General features: G+C 46.5%; 1 protein-coding gene across 1 annotated transcript in view; it reads left to right on the plus strand.

Annotated features, from left to right (window-relative positions):
- Positions 1-211: 211 nt before the first annotated feature.
- Positions 212-11,622, plus strand: part of LOC126518160 (uncharacterized) — a 33,529-nt gene continuing 22,118 nt past the window's right edge. Inside the window, exons 1-3 of the mRNA XM_055064290.2 lie at positions 212-482; positions 4,617-4,937; positions 10,362-10,501. Coding sequence (XP_054920265.2) covers positions 225-482; positions 4,617-4,937; positions 10,362-10,501 — 719 coding nt within the window. The 5' untranslated portion in view covers positions 212-224. The remainder of the gene's footprint in view (positions 483-4,616; positions 4,938-10,361; positions 10,502-11,622) is intronic.

Genomic DNA, 11,622 nt, shown 5'->3' on the forward strand with positions numbered 1-11,622 from the left:
TGTACGTCCTTCTTCGTGACCTTGTTCAGTCGACGATAATCGACGCAGAAACGAGGGGTTCCGTCCTTTTTTCTTCGCCAAGACCCCAGGAGATGGCCACAGGCTTTTTGACGGCAAAACAAAAACTGGGATTAAGCGCAAAACCTTTTCCTTTTCTTTTGGTTTCAAAAATAGAGATGCACATCCTTTAATGTTGAATTTATTCGAAAAGTACGGGCACAGATATGCAAAATAATTTTCTTACAGTGCAGCAGTGCCTCTGCACGTTCTATCGGGATTACGGCCTGAAGATGAAAAGAAATGCCGCTCGTGGTGTTCGGATGCTCGAGCCGCGAGAACGAGCAGAAGAAGAAGATCCATGCTCGCGTCCGGTCACGCATTTTCTGAGCTCCGCACTGCTAGCGTTCTTTCTACTGCCAGCCATGCACTACCTGCCACGTCTGCGCAAGATCGTCACCAGAAAGAAGAAGCAAAAGCCCCAGGTGAGCGCGGTTTGTGCTATCCATTAATTCGCACTTTAAAGCAACCACAAATGTGATGGCCGCCTTTGATGCACGGTAGCATAGCTGAAATTCCCTCGTCGCTAACGATCAAAAGGTTTAGGTCCGCTGTGCACGAATGGTTCCTCACCCAGCACGGCCGGAATGAGGACACCCAGTGTTCCTGCAGAACTCAACGGATCTGAACGGATCTGCTAACAAATTTGCTTTGGCCATAGGGTACGCGTAATACTTCGCGTTGTATTGCGGCCGCGCGCGGTAACACGGGCTTTAACTTGAAAGCGATCTGCTTTGGGAGCACAGCCTAGGTGGGCCGACGGCTCGTAGCTTTGCGTGCGCTGTGTTCTTACCGCTCGGTTTACGTTGAAGCGATAGACATCACGAAGGTCGCTTCGCTCGCTGCTACTGCCGCGATTCGTCATGCCAGCGTTTTGACAGCGAGTGTCGGCGGCCATCGAGTATGAATGTTCATGCTTGCCTGAGCGCGCTGACACCGTGCTAGGTAATTTAGATAGTAAGCGAATGTTAGGCGCCAAGGCGACCGAGGGCGGATAGCGTCGTGTGCCATATAGCTACCGAGTGTGCTGTAGCACTCAAGCTTCCCCTTAATAGGAGGCTTTATCACGGCCCCAACTCGGACACCGCCTATTCGAATACATGTAAAACGCAGAAACGCTTTTCTAAAATAGGCCCCGGGCCAATATAATTGAAATTTGCGGCATTTGAGAAAAAATGTTAAATTATAGTGACTGTTGCAAGCGGAATTGCGATTTATGGTCTGAATTTCTTACTATGATTCTGATATATTTGTGGGTTTAAAAAATATGGAAGCCCGAAGCTTACAAATTTGTCCCTCTGCAGCAAAAGCAGATATCGCCGTTCTGTAAATCGCATCCATCGTAACATTCGAAGCGTGAAAATTTGACATATATTAATTTATGTCTGTCGCGTCCGGTCCTGTAGAACTGTGATGCGAAAGAAAGACTGACGCCACTCCGATCTAGCCACGTGCCCAGAAACTGGTAGGCGTGCCTAATCCTTCATTTAGGTGTCCTTTACTGGCGCTCGCATCTCTGCTTTAGTGTTTTAGGTTAACAGTAGGTGAACGCAACGCACCAACCGAACTCGCAGGCAACTGTTTTTCAATAATTAGCCGGGGAAATATCATGCCACCTTGTTTGTAAGGTAACTCAACTTGTAAAAAACGTATGCTCTGATTGATATCATATATATATATATATATATATATATATATATATATATATATATATATATATATATATATATATATATATATATATATATATATATATATATATATATATATATATATATATCATGAAATCCATGAACTTTGTGCTGTAGCATTTTTTTCCTATTCTTTTTCTAAATTATTCTGAATTTTGTCCCCGGCCGTTTCAGTGATTTCTATTTAAGTTACATTATTCCAGACACATCAGTAACTCAACTTGTGCTTCGATATCATATCTATAATGAAACCCATGAAATTTGTACTGTGCTATTTTTATCTACTCTTTTCTCAATTATTCTGAATTTCCGCCCCGGTCGCATCGACAGGTGAACCGGAAGTGCTGTGCAAGAAACAATAGTGTCATTTGATGCTCGTGCCACTAAAGAGCCCCGTGTTTATTAGGCAACCACGTTTTATTCCTGTTTTTTAGTGATGTCACAGGACCGTCCACACCTGGGCTTGACCACAACCAAGATAACCGGAAACACTACAATGACTTACGTGAATTTCTTAAACATTTACGGAGGTTTTGCAACATTGCTGCTCAGATTAGTGCTGCGTTTGAGAACCACTTATAATACACGGAATTTGTCAGCTTTAGATGTGCTATTAGATGTGATAGACGGAATTGCGATATTTTTTTTTATTGCTGAGTTACAGAGCTGTAAATTTGATAGACTCGTTTTCGGAAAGTTTTCAAATGTTGACAATTTTTATAAATTCGGTGGTCTAAATAAAGAATCCGCTTCTAACAGTAATTAGATTTAAACTTTCTCTTTTAAATGCAACAAGCCTAATCAAATATGGTGCAGTTGTTGCCAAGGAAAACGATTTCTCCTTTCCTATATATTTACATAGGAGCCCCCAAGCTAAAGCTTACCCCTAGGCTGTAACACAATTTTAAGGATAAAGTGAAATTCTGTAATCCGAACGAAAAGACGGATCTCGGCAGGTCGTTTAAGGACGTGGAACACTTGATTAAGCATTGGTGATCATAATTATTGCACAAATCCAACGCCTAAGTTGCAAAGCGAATCTTTCGCGAGACGGGGCTAATTAAATGCTATAATATCAAATTCGATGTGAGTTGCGTTCATTCTCATCCCATCCAGTGTGTAATCTCAGCAATGCTGATGCTTATATATAGCCGAACTCAAAACCTTTATTGACGTCATACCATGATTATGCTTATGCAATACGCCGTTCATAAAGCTAAGCCGAAATGCAAACACCAGTTCATGCAAGTGCGCATTGAGACGTTGACGCAGTGGTGCCACGAAGTGAAGACGATGTTTCATGTTTGTTGAGGATACACTCGTGAAAAGAGGCATTTGCCGACTGATGTAACACGCGAAATACAGTGGTATGGTAGATAATTACTCGATAATTCATTACCGCAACTGTGGCCTAATGGACACTGGTGCCCATACTTGCCCGAGCACGAGCTCTCGCGCACACGTGCTCTCGGTCACGTGCAACGTGACGTAACACAGGCATCTATAGTCTGAAAAAGTCACCTCGCTTTCGCACCAGAGATGTATGCTCACGACTGTGACCTAGGTATTACCGGGATAGCGTTAAGAGCCCCATGTCGCAGGAAATCCGATACCGGCGTCCCGCGTCCAGTGTCTAATTAGGTTTTTCCGAACCACGCATACCCAAACACGCAGGCTCTTCATGCAGAGCAGAGACGTTACTGAAGTAATTTAATTTCTCAAAGTAAAACGCGTCAGGAAAAGTCGTAAAGAACGACTTACATTAATGAATTAATTTAAATATGCAAGAAAACGTAATCCCGTTTCGCGGAAATTAAACTCATATCCGTTTTCAAGTCTTTATATCATTCAAAAAGCGGCGCGCCCGGTTCCTTGCAATAGCATCCAGATGGCGCTCGCCTATACGCGCATCCGCGGCCCATGCATGAGCCAGCGCTTTTACCAGAAAGCTCGCCTTCGTGCATTGCGTTCGCTGCCAGTGTTTGCGGGTAAACATTATGGCTACATAAGCTGCAGTTGCCGGGAAGCATGAGGAGCAGTCAGGGATCTTTGAATGCTATCGCGTTCCACACGTAAAGGCGAAGCTTAAGCGTAAACATTATGGCTACATAAGCTGCAGTTGCCGGGAAGCATGAGCAGTCAGGGATCTTTGAATGCTATCGCGTTCCACACGTAAAGGCGAAGCTTAAGCGTAAACATTATGGCTACATAAGCTGCAGTTGCCGGGAAGCATGAGGAGCAGTCAGGGATCTTTGAATGCTATCGCGTTCCACACGTAAAGGCGAAGCTTAAGCGTAAACATTATGGCTACATAAGCTGCAGTTGCCGGGAAGCATGAGCAGTCAGGGATCTTTGAATGCTATCGCGTTCCACACGTAAAGGCGAAGCTTAAGCGTAAACATTATGGCTACATAAGCTGCAGTTGCCGGGAAGCATGAGGAGCAGTCAGGGATCTTTGAATGCTATAGCGTTCCACACGTAAAGGCGAAGCTTAAGCGTAAACATTATGGCTACATAAGCTGCAGTTGCCGGGAAGCATGAGGAGCAGTCAGGGATCTTTGAATGCTATCGCGTTCCACACGTAAAGGCGAAGCTTAAGCGTGCACCAAAATCTAGAGCGTAAGACGGTTATGCCCGATGCCGAAGATCCATCCCGCCGTCAGACACGTAATTGTATAAGTTTCTACCTGCAGGCTATTTGAAAAGAGAACAGCATCTGTAGAAACGGTCAGCCAAGTCTGGAAGGGGTCGCAAAAAAAGTAAAAAAAAAAGCTACGCTCTAAAATGATATAACGTTGTTAATGCCGTGATATAATGGTGACGACTATGCATGGTCGTCCTTGTCTGCGGTTCTGTCCGACGACGCAGTTGGCCAGGCCGTCCCAGCCGCTGGACTTCTACACGGAGAGGACGAGAGCCTCGATCGCATCGTCTGCGGCGCCCATAGAGCCTACGCGACCCTTCGAGCATGGACTGAGGCCCAAGCTGATACGCGAGCGTGTGGCCGCCGCGGTAGTCGTGCCCGAGGAACTGCGCCATTGGGCCGAGGACTTCCCGTGGCGCCGTGTGATGCACGCAGCCATCGCCTCGGCGGTCATTGTGGGCGTGTGCGCGGCGGCGCTGATCGTGGCACGGAAGGCGGAGGTCAAACTGCCCATCTGCGACGAGGACTGCATGTTATACACCAAGGTTCGTGTACAAAAAAAGTCTATGGGCACCTTGCTGAGCTAAGCTTCGATAGGCGCAAGACTATCTATGGGTGCCCCAGTAGCTGTTGTCTGAACTGTTCTGCGAACGGACACCGCCGTGGCCGTGAACATGGGATGCAATCACAGCCATATGGCTGAAAGGTTTGTCGCCGATGTGCGCGCACCCACATGCGCATGTCCGCGCTCTCCCACGCGCCCAGGCGCACAGCGCTACTCGCGTGGCGGCTCCTCTCCTAGCTCCCCTCGCCGGTGATCACCGCTTGCCTACGTCCACCACGGACTGCGCCCGGACACTCATGCGCCACTAAAGGCTTACGCCTTAACATAATCACCTTCGCGGAAAGACGTAAGACCAAGGGTTTTAGGCCGTAGCTGATTCCACATTGAGAGAAGCGCTAAGTCCACGGGCGACATTGCAGGCCTGCAAGCGCATGTGTAGCCTTCAGACTTGTGCATGTTTTCATCGTAGTACGGGCGACTCCGTTGCAATGGCTCAGTGCGTGCTGTGGCACGCACTGAGGATGAGGACGAGGTCGCCCGGTCGCGGCAGTCTATTTCTATAAAAGGTAGAGCGTAACGAGGTTGACGTAGGCCGATCCTTGGTACGCGTCGTAAAGAATCCCTGTGGTGGTCTTAATTTATTCGAAACTATTTTGCTACGGTGTAAGGCCTAGCCACTGCCTTGCACAGAAAGGTCACCGAGCCTCATGAAAAATATTTGTTTGATGCTGAAAGTTGCCAGGTGCCCCCAAGGTAATGTTGTACTGCCTTGGCTGCGCGAATTATTCAAAGGGTGTCGTAATAGCGGAAATATAGCAATAGGAAGTGTTTTGAGAGGCATTTTTGGAGAAGCGAGCTAGCACCAGAGGCGATTTCCCATTGCCTGACCAACAGCCGTAATGGACGCATCTTCATAGAGATTACGTGACGCTCACGTCAGTGCCCCTGCCTACATTTTTCATCCTGTGTCCTACACTCTTATTGAAGTTCTTTGTACTTACTACATAGTTTTCTCAGCATTCTATACCGTGGTAGTTCAGTTGGTAAGGGTAGATGTAGGAGCGTCACTGACTAAGCAAAGTAGCCACTGTTGATAATGAAGCTCAGCTACCAATTCTAAATGCAGTTAGCACCGGAGGAAACAAAATTTGTACCCTATAACTGATATATCTAATCCACTCACGAATTTCGCACCGGAACCTCGGCGTCGGTGTGATGTCACTGATTTCAAAAGGATTTTCTGGAGCTGGGCCGTTTTGATTCAGGGAATGAACTCGAAAGGTGGTTAGCTCACTCTATAGCTCTTTTACAATAAAAATGCAGTTAATCTTTACTGATAGTGAAATAATTATGCATGAAAAGATGCTGTCAAGACCCACGACGTCCCAGCTAGCTGTGTTGGAATTTTGTTTATCGAGCTTTCTCTCTTGGTGATAGCTGATGTTTCGGAAATCCGCGAGGGTGAATTTTTATTACAGCTTCAGTTACACTTCTCTTTAGTGCCCCTTCATATTCGTTAGTTTCAGAATAACAAAACAAATAAAACTAAAGAAAACCAACACAAACCCAGATCAGTGCACTTCAAACAATAGTTTCCCCACAGTGCATTAAAAATTACCATGATCCCCGTATCTTTCGCGGCAGCGGTGTCTTCGTGGAGCTTCTTTAATTATTGGTGCTGCCGCATGAAAGAGCCACCAACCATGTTTCGTAACGTCTTCTTTGCATAGGCAGTGCATAAATCTGGTGCATGCTTCTTCTGAACGGTTAGTGATATGCGCAAGTAATTATTGTTGTACATGGGAATATCCACTTCAATCATCGTAGTGAAATAGTTGGTCCCCGTGAGTGTTATCTACGACCAACTACATTTCTAATTCGTATTCCAGAGTAGCCAGTCTTCTGATGCGATGCCTCGGCGCTGAACGCAGAGTATCAGAGGGATTGATTGCGATAGCAATTATAGGAATGCCTCAGGCGCATTCACGCCGTCGCCACTGCCGCCACCGTTGCGACGCAGTCCCACTGACGGCGCATGCGCGGCTCGCTAGCGGAGATTCAGAGTCTCCAAACTCGTGGCGTGCGTTTGGCTGCAAAAACGAAGAAGCAAGCGAAGTGGACGCTCCGTCACCGCTACGCTCAGTCGCCTCGGTTGCAGAGCAAGGGCAGGGGTCTGGCTTACGTTCCAGGCAACTGTCAACTGACAACGCACAGTCGATAGGCACACTAGCGTTTCTGCTCAGCTGCTGTGACTATGGGCACTAAAGTAACAATGTACCCCAGTCATACGGGCAAACTTAGTGTCACTTCGACTAAGTGCACTTCTCCGTTAGTGTCACTCGCAGGCTGTCAGACGGAAAGGTTTAGTGACACTTGCTGTGGGGCGGACTTGCCATGGAGTGTGTTCGAGAAACTCACTTCGCTGCATTGAAGTGTGTAGCCTGTATGGCGATGCGTCAAGGATAAATAAATATAAATGCTCACAGCAGAGTGACCGCAAATTCTAGGACCACTTTTACCGCGCGAAGGTGTATACCATGACCCCGCTCCCTCCGCCTAATGCATTTGTCGTGTCCGTGAGCAAAAAAAAAAAAAACCCTTTCTTGGGCCGATCCCGTAGGTAGTGCCATCGTAGGCTAAAATTGAAGTGAGAAGTGTGAAAATTCATTCCAATCACACATACAGTGCATGCCACCTGTTGCGACAAAGACGAGCATTAAACACGCCTGGTGTCAACGTGATGGATCATAAGGCAGTCGCTAACATTGGGAGGCACAGAATGATTGGTAACCACATCCGCCTGTAACAGTTGATGAGACGTCAAGATCCATATTAATATGAACTAAAGTGCAGGTTTGTGACAGCACAGTCTGTAACGCAGGGCGTGACGTATCTACATTACATATATATATAAACAGAGCCCGGCTAGTAAGGCATTACATTTGTGTTCTGACCGTGCTGTGGGAAAGCCACGCATAGTGAGGATTCCTGAAGAGCAGCGCGCATGCGATGAGTGGCGAAGAAAACAGATCGAAATTGGGAACAGCGGCGTTGGGCCTGTACCAAGTATGAACATCGTGTGCAGGATGCTTAGTGCAAGCGCCAATCCCGCAGGATAATGGTAAATGTAATGAAGTTGAAAACGCTGCCAAGCGATGAAGCTACAATGGAATCAGTCATTTCGAGGGTGCAAATAATAAATTAAAAAGATTATGAACGTCCGCATTTTGATTTAGTTTCTCTGTCTGTGTTCGACTATATTTCGAGGTTACGTGCATTTCGCTATTCTTTACTCCAATCATTGTAGGGACTCGAAGTAACGGTGCAAGGCCAGTCGCAAGCAGTTAAAACGTCTTTGGCTAATAATTAGGTAAAGTGCATGTGATGCGGTTTTGTGAATAATTTCAAGCCACGTCTCAATGGGCAATCATTCTAGGTGTCGTTTACAACTTTGGATTGAAGGAAGTTTTTTCTAATGAGTTCAAATGTTATGCGAGTATTTTGGTAACTTCGGAGAGCCACCTTTTCACGTTCACGGTCTTTTCAGCGTTTCTCTTTCACGTTTCGCTACGCGAGACGAACGCAGGAATCGCCAAACGCGAGTTTGTGACTGTAGCGCCGTCTGCGAGACTTGCCGAATTCGAAGTTCCGCAGACAACAGCTTAACAAGAGATCAGTTTTCACTTGCACTCACTGTGATTCGCACCAATGCGAACAAGGTCAAGCTTTTTATTGATGACAAATGTTCGGTGCGTGAACTGATGAATGATTCTCGCGATACTGGAATATGAGGCTGCGAACGGCTTTGGAAGCACCTTGCATATACTCCAGCTTAGCCTGAAGTGTCTTCGGAACTGAAAAGAAATGACGGCAATACGGAAGTTACAGTATCAAACAGATAATCTGAAGCTGCACCTTTATACCTCCTCATCATCGTAGAGTGCCACAACATCGGTGACCTTCGACGTCTGCTCTTGTCGATGCCCCAGGATAGCTGCTGTAAAATGAGTCGTCTTAGTTTACCAATAAGCTCCACGATTCTGGCAGCAAATGCACTTTTGTGCGAGACATGAAGAGACATGGTTTGTATCGTAACTACCTGCCCCAAAATGGAGCCCAAACTGAACGCATGCTGAACGGCCCACTCTTCGTGGTCTTCAGTCGCGCGCTGCGTGACGGTACCACACCGCGCCACATTGTCGATCTGTGCGGCGGCCTGGTGGCGCGCACACGTGACCTGCGCTCTCCAGCCGAAAGTACTGCACTGCAATCATGGCGCCCAGACAAATTTGCGGTACCGCGTGCGTGCACTGTAAACGCCACAAGAGCAGTAAGCCTAACGTACAATTTTTGACATCAGGGAGGCAAAAAAAAGAAAAAAAAGCTTGAAATGTTAATTTTCGACGGATTCCGCCATTTCGACCATGTTGAATTTGTAGTACATTGCTTGCTTGTTGTGGCTCAACACTAACGGACTTGTTAGTGCGCTTACAATATTTATATTTTTCCTGGCGGAAGTTTTGGTACAGGGTACTGCACATTCCACTGCGGCTGTTCGAAAGTAGGTTTTGCACTAATCGGTGCACTATTACTGCTCAAATTCTGCTGAAGATTGGCGTTTTGGAGTCTACACCGTTTAGTATAACACTTGCCGCAGTTGGTTGCTTATTTACAAGGAATATTTGAAATTTACCTTCACCTAGGCGGATGGGAGCTGATGCCTTGACGGCGCAAGCATAACGTTGTGTTGCCGCCTGCCTGCAGCTGCAGAAAGTAGCATTTCTGGGAGGGCAGTTGTGTGTCGCCCGCTCCTGGAAGAGCCCTAAACGTACCTATTATGATCAATGCTTCACATTTCAATGCGAAATGTTAATGTGATTAGCATTCTCAGGGTACTTGACGCATTTTCTGAGGTCTGTCTATCGGTCTGCCTGCCTGCTTGCCTGCCTGCCTGCCTGCCTGCCTGTGTTTTTAGCCGTTTTCCCGAGAACGTGGGTCGTTGGGTAGTGCATGGCTAAATTAGTGACTCACTAAGCTGCTGCGGTGAGGGAAAAGGGTTCCATACCAACCATTGTACCGATGTGGGTCACTGTTATCTCGTACTGGACACGTGCTGCTGTTCAATGAACCTCTTTGATGCGAACCTAAAGCATGTGTACTGCCACTTGGTCCTCGCCACTCTTTAGCAAACCTCTTCGACGCCATCTTGTGTCACTCGGTGTGTGCCACGGAATTAACGTCGACATTCCTGCCGTATATTGTTTAGTCAGGAAATAAAAAATTGTGCGCATGCAGAAAGTTTAGATCAAATGGCTCACCATGTTTTGTCAACGAACGAGCCAGCAAGCCAAGTCCTTTTTTAGAAACCCGCACGCGTTGCTCACTACTCGTTGGCTGTGTGCAGCTGCTCAACGAAACCATGGACTGGTCGGTGGATCCTTGCCAAGACTTCTACCGCTTCGTGTGTGGCCGCTTGAATAACAAGTCGTCGGTGCGCGACCGTATTGGCCGCCGCTTCATCCAAGCGGTTGCCGACATCGCCAGGTGGGGGATAAGTTATTTTGTGTCTACAGAGTTCACATGCAAAACCACCAAAGCGGTATTTGTTAAAGACTTGGGCGACTGGGTATTTCAAATTTCAACTAAAGAATTTCAAATTTTATATTCCCAAGGCTTTTTGGAATGGTTGAGAGCCGACTTCGTTTTTAAGTCATAGCTTTCTTCAGCTCTTTCCACAACTGTGATATATGTCAGTTCCTGGCCATTTATATGACTTTGAGGGTGACCTTGACACGTGATTAGGAGCGCTGAAAAAGTTGCGGTTGTAGTGCGTGCGTAGTTATCAAACTTAGTCACCTCAGCACTGTAACACGACCCTCTAACCATTCGGCCACAGGAAGTGGTTTTCCCCACGGGGATAACAACTTTCTTCTTCTTTTTTACACCGGGAGAATGAAAAAAAAGAGGAATAAAATTTCCACAGACGTGCTAAGGTTGAAGACTGGGCTTCTTGGTATAGCATACTAGAAGCTGGATTGCGCCACATTTTGACTGGACCGAGAGAAGATAAACACACACAGCAGAATGCTGATTGCCGCGCAAACACACACACACACACACGCAGGTGCGCTCTAATCCACGACCTTTGGTATGAGTCGAACCCAAGGACTTTGGTGTTAATTATGACGACGTTAGTAAAGGCACACTTAAATGAGGTAGCTTTCGTTGAATGAGGTAGCCATAAGAAGTAATGGTGCTGTCAAGTAATTTAATGGATGTTTCTTGGGCGTGCTTGCTTTCGCCTTCACACTCTTTGGCGTATGCTTGAATCACTCAACTTCTTTTTATTGTTGGAAGAAGTACAAGCTATTCTCAATATTTCCAAAGGTTTCTGAAAAACAAGCACAAGCGCATAAAAAAGATTTTTCGTCTCAGTCAAAATTTTCGGAAATTATGCATCCATAGCCATGAATGTATCAAATCTTCAAGCGTTGGCCCACGGATAAAAAGTGCGCTTGAAGCCTTAGCCTAGTTGCACAGCAGCAACCTTCGTCGTCGACTGGAAGATGTGAAGTGTGCGTGGATATTGTGGTTTGCGATGAAGACAGAAGCCACGGGTCGCTTTTGTCGCCGAAATTCTGTGCGTGTCTTGCCGTCGTGGTTTG

This window comes from Dermacentor andersoni, chromosome 11, assembly GCF_023375885.2.
Source record: "Dermacentor andersoni chromosome 11, qqDerAnde1_hic_scaffold, whole genome shotgun sequence".
In the NCBI taxonomy this organism is placed as follows: domain Eukaryota; kingdom Metazoa; phylum Arthropoda; class Arachnida; order Ixodida; family Ixodidae; genus Dermacentor; species Dermacentor andersoni.